The 13,823-nt window shown below is 54.1% G+C and overlaps 2 protein-coding genes across 2 annotated transcripts; one reads left to right on the forward strand and one right to left on the reverse strand.

Moving 5' to 3' along the window:
• Window positions 1-5,975: 5,975 nt before the first annotated feature.
• METTL27 (methyltransferase like 27) lies at window positions 5,976-10,020 on the forward strand. Its single transcript, XM_059693450.1, is given in 6 exon segments — window positions 5,976-6,386; window positions 6,871-6,999; window positions 7,191-7,326; window positions 7,702-7,794; window positions 9,610-9,730; window positions 9,732-10,020. Coding segments are annotated over 6 exon segments (933 nt in total). The 5' UTR covers window positions 5,976-6,197; the 3' UTR covers window positions 9,997-10,020.
• Window positions 10,021-10,840: 820 nt separating this feature from the next.
• CLDN4 (claudin 4) lies at window positions 10,841-12,581 on the reverse strand. The gene has a single exon (XM_059693451.1). It carries the CDS (start codon window positions 12,306-12,308, stop codon window positions 11,679-11,681), a length of 630 nt encoding a protein of 209 aa, XP_059549434.1. The 5' UTR covers window positions 12,309-12,581; the 3' UTR covers window positions 10,841-11,678.
• Between the last annotated feature and the right edge of the window lie 1,242 nt (window positions 12,582-13,823).

The following is a 13,823-nucleotide window of genomic DNA, read 5'->3' on the forward strand; positions in this document are numbered from 1 at the left end:
AGCTCCATTAATCTGTCCATAAGCTTCCTGGGGGTACTGAATTTGGTTATGGGTATCAGCATAGACTCCTTCACCTACCAGCATTTCATAAGAAATATTAATCTGGGCAGCTCGATTACGAGAAGCTGGTTCCTTAGCCTTTTCATCATATTCTGATTTCCACAAGAGATAATCCCCTGCTGATAAGCCTTAGCAATAGCTCTCCAATCATTGGGTGGGAGAGCCTCTGAGGCCATAGTTTCCAAGATGGTTAAAGTATAAGGGGAAGTGAGCACAGGCTGTTTTTAACTCTTTTAAGGTTTTAAAAGGAAGCGGGTCATAAGCACGCTCACGCTGTCCCGTGTGAGGGTTCACCTGTTCCATAACAGGGAAGGCGTGAATGCCCAGTTCCTCACCACACTTTCGTGCTTGCTTCCTGCAAGGCCATCTGGAGAGGGGAAAGTGGAACTGGTGCTGCACAAGGCAGCGGAGAGTGGCGGGAACGGCCCCCGCGGCTTCTCTTTTTCTTGCCAAGAAGCGTTAATGTTTCTAAAAAGGATTCCAACACATCCTCTATATCACTACCCTCTTTAGTTCCAGCAGAAAAACATTCTTCCTCCTCTTTTTCCTGAACAATACCTGTATTATCATCATGACAAAGAGCAGCAGCTTCCTCAAAATCCTCCTCATCTTGAGGAGTTAAATTATCTTTAAAAGTTACATTATTTCTTTTTAATATACTGTCTTTTTTAGACTCCTGTTTTGTGCTATCACACTGCTTCTCCTTTTTTTCTGGCTTAAGAGACGGTTGATTATGGTCATGCCTGGGATCCAAACAATCCCGTATTAAATTCGATAAGGAAATGCAGACCTCCTGAATGAATTTTAAAAATTTTCTACTTGCTTGTCGTTAACTTTAGTTCCTCTACTTTTGAGTATAAACTTTAACATTTGCCCATAAAGGGCATTTTCTCTAGATTCTAATTGCCCCATGCTTTACTCCCGATTATCAAAAAATTGCTCCTCCCTTACCTTAACGAGTGCACTCTTTATCCGGAGGAGATCCTCACGTCGTCTCTCCAAGCCCGACGGAGTTCCTCACCGTCTTTTTCCCAGTTCCTCAGTCCCTGCTCGGGCGCCAGATCTGTCAGGGCCAGTCTGACAGGGTTGAGCCGGGCTGAGGCAGGGAGGTGGGAATTGAGAAAAGAAAGAAAGACAGGAAAGCGGGATCAGGAGGACCCCAGTTCTCTTGATGAACTGAAGCGAGTTTATTAGCTATACAATCCTATTTATACACAACACACTGAATCGGAGGTCTGTCAAGAGGAATGTATTCTTTGTTCCTCTTAATCTCTAAGGGAGAGATACAGCAGAAGGACAAGTTCTCAGTACAGCATATCTCAGTAAATAGTTACAGACTTCTTGGTAAGCTATGAAAGGCTGTTCTCATTCTACAAATGTTGCTCTCATTCTACTGATAATCGCCATCCAAACAAGTCTGGGAAAACTGTGTGGGTAAGGGTCCCAGCCTTGCTAGCCCCTGCAGGTGCAAGGACCTTGCCAGCTTACATCTGGCCCCAACAGGGAATGAGGATTAGAGGAAACAAAAACACTTCATGAGTCAGAGCAAAGCTTCCTGCCCCAAGGCTGGAGCAGGTTCCTGGGCTCGGGAGGGAAATAAATGGAGGGGGCTGTGTGGAGAGAGAAGTCAAGGGGGGCCCAGGGTCCACCCACAGACAGAGTAGAGCAACATCCAGAGACCACCAGCCCTCACTAGTGTCCCTCATGGCAAGTCTCATCTGCCACCAGGGCCCGGGAGCCATCTTTGTAGGAGCCGTGTTGGTGACCACAAACTGTGCAGCCCCCACCAGTGAGCGGGACTCCGCTGAGGGACTCAGAGGTCAGACATGCAGGCACCCCCAGGACCCCCACCAGGCCTTCCCTGGAGCAACCCAAGCCACTCTCTGATGGTCCAACAGGACTGCTTTTCCTGGGGCCATCACCTTACACTCCTCACCACCCAGTCTCCATAGCACCCACACACTCCCCGCCCCCAAACAAAGGAGTGGTCCTGGACGCCTAGTCAGGGGTGTTGGCTTAGAAAGAAAGCCAACACGTGGATACTGAGGAGATAGTGAACAGAACCTGAACAGAAGAACACTCCTCCCCCAGGTTAGAGTCGGGCTGCTTCTGACTCATCTCTGTTACTCCAGTGCCCAACCCAGGGCTTATAAAACAGGAGATACACAGTAAATATTTATTGGCCTAAATCAGTGGTCGGCAAACTCATTAGTCAACAGAGCCAAATATCAACAGTACTTCTTCAAAATAGACTCGCCCAGGCCGAAAACCGACTTCTGCGCATGGGCCACGAAGTTTCAATCGCACCGTACGTGCGTGCCCGCACGTGGTATTTTGTGGAAGAGCTACACTCAAGGGGCCACAGAGCCGCATGTGGCTCGCGAGCCGCAGTTTGCCGACCAGGGGCCTAAATGAACTGTGAGGCTGCGGAGCTGGGACCCATACAGTCAGCTGGCTGAGCCAGCCTCCATCCCAGCCTCCCACTCCCCACTCAGTGAGGACTCAGAAGTGGCCATGTGACCATTTTGGCCAATAGGATAAAACACAAGTTATGGGGTGGGGTTTCCAATAAGCTTTTGTGATGACGCATAGACTCAGCTGGCCTAGCTTTTTGTCCTTTCCCCTTAGTCCTGTCTGGAGGTGTAGCAGCCAAGCCAAGGTGACAGCGGTGAGGACAAAGGCCTCCATGCAAAAGGTGGCAGAGAAGAAATGACAAAAGCCCGGGTCCCTGATGGCACAACTGAACCCCAGACCCTGCTGTCCAGTCTCAGCTCCCTTTTTCAGAACAACAAATCTCTAAGTCACTGCCATGCGGGTGTCCTTTTATTTGCAGCTGAACACAGAAGCGTCACACATATCCAGCATACACCTTTGGACTAAGACAGATTTTGACTTAGATCCACTCCCCCAAAACTGCTCTTACCAAAGTCACTATATTAACTAAAGGAAATGACAACAGCTATTGTGACAGACATATCCTTAAATCTCAGTAACTTAGCACAATGAAAGTTTATTTCTTGTTCATGTTGTTAACCTGAAAAATAAAGGTTAGGCAACAAGCAATTATTTGACATCCGAAAGATAGCTATGCAAGAAGCTGTCGACCTAAAAATGTCCAAACGCGTAGAGAATTTTTATAAGGACCTATTTGAGCAAAACTGACAGCATAGGCCAGGAAGCAAGATCTCAAATGCCTCCCAAAATAGCAGCTTGCAATTTCTTATATGCATTTGATATTAAGGATGGAACATAAGGAAGATTACAGGAGAGTAGGAAAAAGCAAGATGGGGTGGGATCACAGGATAGTTAATGAGATTATGTGTTTGCTTGAGGTGGTCCCCTTTAGAAGGAGGGTCCTGATGTCAAAGACGGCCACATATTAAGAGCCTCTGAAAGGGGGCATTTTAAAGGCATGTTAACCTGCTTACATACACAGAGACAATGGACAGGGCTTGCTTAAGGCAAAGATAAGCCTTTTACTAAAGAAGTTATGCCTGGGACGTGACTATGCACCATGACCTGCACAGTTAGGAATTTATGCTCATAACACCCAGTTACATTCCATAGAACCTATGTTACATTCCATAGAACCCTTTTTTTTTTCATCCACAGAGCTGTTGTACATGGATTTAGGCAGAAACTCATATAGTATCCAATTAGGAGGTGAAAGCAAGGGGTATTTATGAGAAAGGAGAGGGGGATAACTACATGAGCCAAAGGAAGGAATTTCTATAGGTGCAAATAAGCTAACATAGTGATGCTAATTCTAAGAAGGTCTTTAATTTTCACTCGAGCAGTCATAATGTCTGCTTTTTTTTTTATTAGCTTTACAAACAGTTGTTTGAATGCAATGCCGCTTTAAGCCCAGTCCGAAGGTTATTTTGCCTACTTTTAATATACCAAAGGTTTGAGTTGTAAGACCTTCAAGGCAGTTACTCTGGGATGGTAGCTCCAACGTCAAAAAGTAATTGTGCTTGTATTATTTTTCACAGTTACAGTCCAATGCAGATTGATGGAGGGGGCACTGCTCCACACTGACTTCATCTTGTAGCCCTACTGTCCTCTGGGTGCTTGGGCCCACTTCATAGAGAATCAGGTAATAGCTGTTTTTTATTGTCCAGGTCTAGAAATGGAATACTTCAACCCCTGTTAAAGAACATAATTAAAACCAATGGACATGCCGAAACCGGTTTGGCTCAGTGGATAGAGCGTAGGCCTGCGGACTGAAAGGTCCCAGGTTCGATTCCGGTCAAGGGCATGTACCTGGGTTGCGGGCACATCCCCAGTGGGAGATGTGCAGGAGGCAGCTGATCGATGTTCTCTCTCATCGATGTTTCTAACTCTCTATCTCTCTCCCTTCCTCTCTGTAAAAAATCAATAAAAATATATTTTAAAAAAAATAAAAATAAATTTTAAAAAGTGTTTTCTTTTAAAAAAAAAAAAAACCAATGGACATGGACAACAGGGGGATGAGAGCATGGGGTGGGGGGGCAGAGGGTGGGGGTTAATGGGGGGGGAATAGGAAACATTTGTAATTCCTTAACTAATAAAGAATTTAAAGATTAAAAAAAAAGAACGTAATTAAGCCAAGTAAATTGAAGATCTAATTGGCTTTATTAAGTGATTCATGAATAGAGCAGCATCCCATCCATCAACTAGAAGGGCACTTGGATGAGTTGTACAAAAGGAAAGAGGTTTTTTTGTTTGTTTTTTTCCAAGTTCACATAAGCTGGGTACTGTAATGATGTCATAACAAGGTTTTGTTACTGTCAACAGACCAGGCCTGGAGCAGGTCTGCCTTGAGCCAGCCTATAGTGTGTGGGTTCTTAACTTCATGCAGGAAAGATTTCATAACACAAGTCCAGGCAATTTTGAGTACATTTATTAAAGCTGGGGACAGTGACACTAGGAAAGGCTTGGGATAGAAGGAGCTACAGGAGAGAGACTAGGCAGGGCTGCTCTGGCTGTCAGAAATGTGACGGGAAAGGAGTGAGCCACGGCTGCTTTAGCTCCCTGCAGTCAGAGAGAAGGGGGCCTTGGGAACAGGTTCAAGGGTTTAGCCAGGGAGGAGCTGCTGCTGCTGCCCACTGCTCCCCTGGTTGCAAGTTGCATGAGTTTAAGAGTTGAATGCCTGCGAGGAAAGGGAAAGGAGTGGGTGGGCTCCCAGGAGGGAGTTTGCTCTGGGTCCTTGCCTGGAGGGTTTTAAAGGCTGAGAGATCAGGGGAGATGTTCCAGGAGGATCTCAATAGAATATTCATCAGCGTTTCCAAGTGTGCCCTTTCAGGGCCTTCCCCTCCCACTGATGGGTCAGCCCCAGGGGTCATTAGCCCTGGCATGGCCGCCTGGTTTTGTTGCTTTTCTGGGCCTGGAGCTGCAATACAACTGAAACCTAGATGTTATCTCTAGGGAGGAAAGATGATGTGTTTAAGCCACATGACCAGCCCAGAGCTAGGCAAGGTCAGGGGGTCTAAACCACATGATCAGTGATATGCCGAGGAGTAATGGCCACTCTGGGGGCAGGTCCGGCAACAGTTTTGCTTGTTGTTAGCTCCCTCTCTCGCCCCTAAGAACTCAGGGGCTCCCACTGCCTAAACGCTCATGGCTTTCTAGGAAGCACACAGGACGTCGGGGCCGGGAAGGCACCGAGAAGCCACCCACTCCGCCACCAAGAAAACACCGCAAAGCAGTCCTCCTGGGCTGGAGGCGGGCCAAAACTTTGAGCCCATTGGCTGATGGTGGAGGGGCGGACTGCCAGCGACTTCTTTGATTGGGTAGTTTTTCTTAGAAGAAAGCCAATCGTCGCGGGCGGTGGGGGCGGGGCCAGGCTAGCCACGCAGACCCGCGGGGAGTTCCAGCGCCCGCCCCCCCCCCGCCCCCCCCCCGCCCCCCACCCCGCGGTCCGAGCGGAGGTAAGTTCTAACCCCCCTCCCCCTCTTCACCGTTCCTACCGCCGGAGAGACCTTTGGCCCTGGAAACCCGCTCCCGGCTGCGGGGGTCGGGGAGGTCCGGGCAGGCCCTCCCTCCCGCCGCTGGAACCCCTTCCCCAGCCCTGAACCCCAGGTGTGCATGCTCTGCTCAGGGTCCCGCCTGTGCAATGGGAGTGTGCGGTGCCGCAGAGCCTCTGCTGTGCCAGGCGGATGGGAGCGGTGGGGGTGGAGATTGAGCGGGACCTCGGGACCCGGAGGCCTTTTCCCAGCAGGAGGATGGCTCAGGAGGAGGGCGGAAGCCTGTCCCAGGTGCGGGCGCGGGTCGGGGCCTCGCACGGCATCACCGATCTGGCCCAGAAGCTGCGCTTCTATGACCGCTGGGCTTCGGGCTATGACCAGGTAAACCCGCGGGGTCCTCCGCCTCCCTTGCTCCCAGCCTCAGTTTTCCCATCTGTACACCGGGAATAGGTAGCCTTGCATCCCAGGGCGCTTGTGAGAATGACGTGAGACCTGGGCACAACCTTGCAGTCCTGTTCCCTCTCGAACTGCCCCCTCTTCTGCCCACACACCGCAGCCCTGCCCTCTGACCAGCCCCATCACTCCACAATGGCAGCCCCTGGAGATCAGGGGCCAAGACCTCCTTCCCCACTTCGGGACTGCAGCCCAGGCAGAAGGACTGCCTGCCTGAAGGAGGTGCCATTGAAGGGCCACTATGGACTAAGCACAGAGCACTGCCTTGGCCAGCAGAGCAGGCGCGGCAGTGGGACACACACACACACACAAACACACACAGCTTAGCCTGGCTGACTCCTAGACCACCCCACACTGAGGCCCGCAGACACTAGGACACAGGGAGGTAGTCAGCTCAGCACTCTGTCCTCAGGATGTGGCTGCCCTGCAGTACCGTGCCCCCAACCTTGCAGTGGACTGCCTCACCCAAGCCCTTCCAGGCCCACCCCAAGCCGCCCTGATCCTGGATGTGGCCTGTGGCACCGGACTGGTGGCTGCTGAGGTGAGGCCTGCCCAGACCCCCTGCCCTCTTGTAAGCCCCCCACGTGCTCACATTTCTTGCCGCCCTGGCCCCAGATTCACTGGTTCCCAAACACTTGGGCTACATCCACTACAGCCCCGCTGCTCTCCTTAAGGTGCAGGGACCCCTCTGGGAGGTGGCAGGTGTGAACTGTGACAGCCCTCCCACCCCAGCTGCAGGCCCGAGGCTTCCTCCAGCTGCATGGAGTGGATGGGAGCTCAGGGATGCTGGAACAGGCCCGGGCCCGCGGCCTCTACCAGCGCCTCAGCCTCTGCACCCTGGGCCAGGAGCCTCTGCCCAGCCCTGAAGGTACTTCCTCCTGTACCCTAACACCCCAAAGCCCCCTTGACAGTGCCCCTTTCTCTTGCCAAGTTTCCATCCCCCTTGCTGAGCCCCCCATGAGCCCCCTTCTATGCCGAGCCTTCATTCCCCTCTGAGCCTCCCAGTGCCTCACTAAGACCCTCTCTGAGGTCCCGTGAGCCCCTCTCTGAGCTCTCCGTCCCCATGATCTGACCTCGGACCAGAATTGGGCTAACCTGCCATATCCCCCACGGGATCTGGGTCCTGCAGACACTAGTGGCTGGCCTGGTCCCTCCCCAAACCCACCATGGATACCATCCTCCAAGGTGGCCTGAGGCCACACCAAAGACAAACCACCACACCACATCTGCACACTTCACACAGGGACCTATGACGCAGTGCTGATGGTGGGTGCCCTCAGTGACGGCCAGGTGCCCTGTAGCGCGATACCCGAGCTCCTGCGAGTTACCAAGCCAGGTGAGAAGCAGCCCGACCAACCCCAGACACCTTACCCTCTCCACACCCAAAGGCTCAAGCCTCAGAATTCCTGAGGCCACCCAAGTGGCATGGTCTTGCCTGGGGTCACACAGCCTCGCCTAACATCTCAGCCGCCAGCTGCTGAATGCTGACCCGGCAAACAAGCAGGGCGGACAAGTGGCCTCCTTGCTTCCTATTCATTAGGCAACCAGGAATAACTCCACTCTCCTCTCCGTAGGCATAGTCCCTTCCTAATAGGATTACCATGATGATTGGGTGAAATAATATCTCTAAGGCCTTTGCTTTAGTCTTGGCTTAAAGTCTCAATTCAGTTTCCTCATCTTCCAGCTTCCTCACTAACTCATGGATGACTGTTAGATGAGTCGTTCTTTCCTGGTCTCAGTTTCCTCTTCTGTGAAATGGGGCTAATGCATTGCTACTGTGTGTCTTGCCCTGTGCCTGCCTCTGCTCTGAGGAGAAAGTATACACCCTGCCCTCTGGGCTCCATCACCAACCCACCATGTCCCTGCTTCCCAAACACTTGGGCTACATCCACGGCAGGGCCCAGGGAAGGAAGACCAGGGCTGGGGTGGGGAGTGGCGGCAGTCCAACACAGGGACACGGCCTAAGTCAGCGGTTCTCAACCTGTGGGTCGCGACCCCTTTGGCCGTCGAACGACCCTTTCACAGGGGTCGCCTAAGACCATCCTGCATATCAGATATTTACATGACGATTCATAACAGAAGCAACATTACAGTTATGAAGTAGCAACGAAAATAATTTTAGGGTTGGGTCACAACATGAGGAACTGTATTTAAAGGGCCAGAAGGTTGAGAACCACTGGCCTAAGTGAAGTTACAGGCAGAAAGGAGAATGGAGTCTGAGGGTCATGAGGCTCTGACGTGGCTGCAATCAGGACCAGGAAGCCCCAAAGGTGCCCCTATCACAGCAAGATTGCATCTCCCTGCAGGGGCGCAGCACAGGCTGTGGCTAAGCCTGGGCAGGCCTCGGAACCATGGGGGCTGACAGATGTAGGGACATTGGTGGGGTCAGAGAAAGAGGTAGCAACTGGGCTCAGGACAGGAAACTCCCATTGCCTGAACCAGTAAAGACCAGGCCTCATAGCCCAGCCTGTGCTGACCAGACCCCTCAGCTGGCCAGAGCCCTGTCTGCCGGCCCACATGTCACAGGCGCCCCCTTCAGAGTCTTTCCTCTCACAGCCCCTCTCCACCAGCAAGGCCTGCTTCTCCTCACCCCTTCCTCCAGGAAATCTTTCAGACACCAGTATCTAAGTGTATCTGAGCCTGCACTGGGCATACTGTGGGTGCCCCAAAAAGACTTGAAGGGGCGAAATCACTCATTCATTCAGCCAGTGCTTACTGACTGCACTGAGACAGGGTAACTCATTAACCCCCCTCTGCAAGCGAGAAACTGAGACTCAGGGAGGTGAAGGGACATGTCCAAGGCCATGTGCTTCCTTCCTGTGCATCCAGGCACAGCCATGTCCTCCAGCAGAGGCGCTGGGTGAGTGGTGAGGAGGGAGCCCCCTCTGTCCAGAGAAATAAGAGTTCCCAGCATAAAGGATACTTGGGCCCTAAAGGGCACCGAGGAGGCATTCAAGCTGGAGAAGCAGAGGTGACTCCTGAAGGTGGAAATGGTGAGCAGGCACCAAAGGCTTGGAGATAGGAAAAGGCTGGCCTGGGAGTAAGCTGGGAGAACTTATGTCCTTGAGGACATGAGCCAGAAGGAAAGGGGATTACTAACCTGGAACTTTGGCTCCGGCCTCTCACCTCCCTTTCCCCCATCCCTCCCCAGGTGGGCTGGTGTGTCTGACCACCAGGACCAACCCCTCCAACCTGCAATACAAGGAGGCCCTGGAGGCCGCCCTGGACGAGCTGGAGCAGGCCAGGGAGTGGGAACGCCTGGTGGCCTGGCCTGTGGACCGGTGGGAACTGGCTACCACCGAGCTCGAGGCGGGGCCTGGCACTTCTGACAGCGGTGGCTTCATCTCCGGCATTGTCTACCTCTACCGGAAGCGGCAGGTGGCCCCGGTGGAGGCAGGAAGGCCCAGCGCTCAGCCCCTCACTGGCCTCTGACCTTCCAGGTGACTCCATCCAGGCCTGTCCTCGGGCCTTCTGTACTTCATCTGTAAAATGGGGCCACTGCACCACCCCTGCTTCTCAGGAAAGCTCTGCCTATTAAATGAGTCCCAGAGGGGCAACAGGATTCTGACTCTGCAGTTCTCTCTCCCAGGGAAAGAGTGACATTGTCCCCGTGGAGGACGAAAGTGAGAAGAGACTGGACAGAGAGGGGCCCCACCCCGGTGGTCCCCGAGCCAGACACGACAGGGCCGAAGATGGGACTTTATGACTCTTCCCAGGCTGATGGGCCCTCTCACCTCTAACTCACAAAACAGGAAACGTGCATGCCTGCCTCTGGGCCTTGGCCAAACACTTTCACATGTCCAGGACTCAGGTTTCTTTATCTCCACAGAGATCGGAACTCAGGGTGAGGCTTGGAGGCTGCCCCATGACCAGGGCTGGTAATAATTCCTCCAAGCAGGTGGGAAGGCTTCGTGGGGGAGGAGGCTCCCAGCTGGGCCTTCAGGATGAGCAGGATTCAGAGGGGTGGGGAAAGGAAAAAGAACATTCCAGCCTCAAGGCAGGGAAAGTCTAAGCAAAAGCCCAGAGGAAGAGTGAGCAGACCAGCCTGGCTGCCCAGACGAAGTTGGGACAAACAGGGAGAGGACAGGTGGCCCATTCACTAGGGCTGGATGTCCCCATCAGCCCTCCCTCCGAAGGTCCCCAACACTTCACCAGGGTTCTGGACACACACTTCCCTGTATGTGGGCTTCACCCTCTAATAGCTGAAGGGCTTGAACAAGGTGATTCCAAAGGTCAGGCCAGTTCCTTTTTTTTGTTTTTTTTCCACGAAGCCAGTTTTTTAAGTTCTCAACCAGGCTAGACACAGTGGTCCTACCCCTCGCTGATCCCCTCCACCCCTGCCCTGCCCACCTCCACAGCTGAAATCAGAAACATACAGAGTCTTCCTGTGCACAGGTACCATTTATTGTAGAAAATAATAGTAATTACCGTGACAAATAGATCTTAAATTACAAAACAGACCATGGAGGAGGCAGGAAAAGCCCCAGGATGAAGGCCAGAGTGACTCTGTTCCCTCTGCCTTCCCCAGGCCAGCCAGTGACCTTCGCATTGGCAGATGGAGGTGGCCGGTGTCAAGGAATCCAGGATTCTCCTGCTGAAGCCACTGAGGCGACAGGGTGGGTGGGAAGAGGTACGGGCAGCCAGGGCTGCCCCTACAGCCCCCTCCCCCACCACTACCCAAACCAGTTTGTAGCACCTTCACCCCTCCCTTCTAAACCCGTCTGTCAACTCTGCTCCGTAGGCAGGTGGGTGGGTGAGGCCCCAGTCATTCTCACGGCCACAGGTTTCCACAGGATGCACTTGGAGGGAGAGGGGATGATCAAAGAACAGTGGCCAGCACAGGCATTGGCAGGGCACCCAGTCAGAGATCCCAAGTAGAGTCAGGGCTGAGCTGTCCTGGCCAGCAAGAGCCAGCTCCCCACTCCACTGCCATGCCCGTTTGCTGCCCCCCCACACATACCCGCCCCCGTGTCCATATCCATGCAGAGGAAGGTGGCTAGGGAGTCTTTCAATCCGTCCTTGTGGTGTAGAGGAAGCCTTAGGAAGGCATCCGAGAGGGCCAGAAGGGGCTGAGGGCTGCTGGCCAATGTCCTGTCTCAGTCCCTGCTCGCCCATCCCCCAGCAGCCTGCGCGCACGGCAGGGCCATCCTAGGGTTACAAGCTGCGCTGAGCTAAGTCCAGGGAGAAACAAAGTCTGAACAGAGTCGAGCGGGTGGCACCTTACACGTAGTTGCTGGCAGGGGCGGAGCGGGCGGCAGAATACTTGGCCGAGTAGGGTTTGTCAGTGCGGGGTGGGCAGTTGCAGCAGAGCAGGGCCCCCCCAAGCATCATCAGGCCGGCAGCCGCCCAGCCCACGTAGAGCGAGGCCCCTATCTCCCGCTTCTGACCAGCGGCCACCAGCGGATTGTAGAAATCTCGGATGATGGTGTTGGCCGTCCAGGACACGGGCACCATCACCAGCAGGCCGGCCAGAATGAACACCACGCCCGCCACAATCATGATCTTGGCTTTGGTGCTCTCGTCCTCCACGCAGTTGGTGCACTTGCCACCCACCACAGACAGCAGCACGCCCATCACAGCCACGACGATGCAGATGACGATGAGGGCGCGGGCCGCCTGCAGGTCCTGCGGCAGCGCCAGCATGGAGTCGTACACCTTGCACTGCATCTGGCCGGTGCTCTGCACCACGCAGTTCATCCACAGGCCCTCCCAGATGGTCTGCGACGTGACGATGTTGCTGCCAATGAAGGCCGTGACCCGCCACATGGGCAGCGCGCAGCTCAGGATGGCGCCCAGCCAGCCCAGCACGGCCAGGGCGATGCCCATCACCTGTAGCCCCATGGAGGCCATCGTTCCGCGTCTGCTGGGGTCTAGGACCTCGAAGTCTTTGGGGGTCTGGCCCTGGGCGCTGTAGAAATCCAAGTGCTGGGGATGGTCACTCAGTGTCCACAGGGAGGCCTTTCACTGCGAGTCCAAGGCGAAGGCAAAGGCGAAGAAAGCAGTCGGAGCAGCTGTGAATGTCTCTCCCAAGAGTCAGAAGCCAGCTCAGTGAGTGTGACCAGACAGACCAGTTCCTTCCAGCCGACAGCTGCTACTCGCACTCGAGCTGGAGTGAGCGGTGGGGCGGTTATATGGCTCCCTGGAGGGGCGGGGATAGAGGGAGGGGTTTCAGTCCCCGGGGCCTTTCCCTGACCAGTTTCTCTGGATTCCTGAGCCCAGGCCAACAAAGGCGCTGTACCTCCCCAGCCCTGGGCTCCTGAGTCACAATCTCATAGGAAACTGCCCTCTACCCCTGCACCCGGGCCCATGCTGAGGTCAGACACTGAGTCATCGCTCCCCGGGCACCTGGAATTGCTGGGGGGGGGGGGGGGGCAAGATCAGGACCTGAAAACCAGGGTTACCACACCCGGGGGCTCCCTCATTCCAGGCTTGGTTGGTTGGACTGGGGGGAGGGGGGTGACCGTAGGAAGGATGAAGGTGAGAATGAAGTCCTAGGAAAGTCAGAGCAGCCCGCTTTGATGACTGTTGTTGCATCCTTATCAGCTGCGTTGCTGGCCTGATCACTACTCATTGACCATGCAGTTGCCTCACCAGTCTCCACATTGACCTAGTGAGGTCAGCTTGGGGGAATGAGGAGTTGGGGGCCAGGAGCCCGGGGTCCACCAGCCACCCTCCCCATCTCTCACCATCACCACTGGCTGCCCTGCCAGGATTGGGGGCCTTGGAAGTGATGCCATTTTGGCCAAAGAGAGAAGGAAGCTGCCCCCCCCTTACCCCCCCCGTGGAAATTTCAGCCGGTGGGCTTCATTCCTGCCAGGCTGACCTGCTTGGCCAACTGGGTAGAGGAAGTCACCAAGAGCAAGCCATGGGCCAGATCCCGGGGACATCAGCCCAGCAAATAGGGTTGACTCTGTGAAGACACACACAGCGGTCCTGGATGGGAGCAAAGTCCCCTGAGACTTCAAAGGGAGAGAAAACTCAGACCAGGGTAGAGGTGGGGTTCTGAGGAGGCTTGACAGGGAAGGGGCGCTGATTTCTTGGGTTATATGCGGAGGGCACCGATGACAGAAATCGTCATGAATGGGTCCCCCTGGAGTTGTGCAAGGCGGCAGAACTGGGTGGAGGAGGACATCCGGGGAGAGAGAACATCAAGAGCAAAGGTACCCCAAGGTGGGAAATATTCTGGGAACGAGGAATCCAGTCTGACAGAGACTGGGGCCTGGGGCAAGGGCTCGAGTGAAAGGGCCAGAAATCTCTGCTTTCCAAGCCCCAGGGCTGTACACAGAAGCACAGGATGAGCAAGGGCACTGGGTGCCAGTTGGAGGATTCCACACACCTTTTAGAAAGGTGTCTCCGGGAACAGGG

This window comes from Myotis daubentonii, chromosome 4, assembly GCF_963259705.1.
Source record: "Myotis daubentonii chromosome 4, mMyoDau2.1, whole genome shotgun sequence".
Taxonomy (NCBI): domain Eukaryota; kingdom Metazoa; phylum Chordata; class Mammalia; order Chiroptera; family Vespertilionidae; genus Myotis; species Myotis daubentonii.

What these genes read in the sequence shown, in the direction of transcription:
- CLDN4 (XM_059693451.1), bottom strand. Translation starts at nt 12,308, where the DNA reads ATGGCCTCCATGGGGCTACAGGTGATGGGCATCGCCCTGGCCGTGCTG.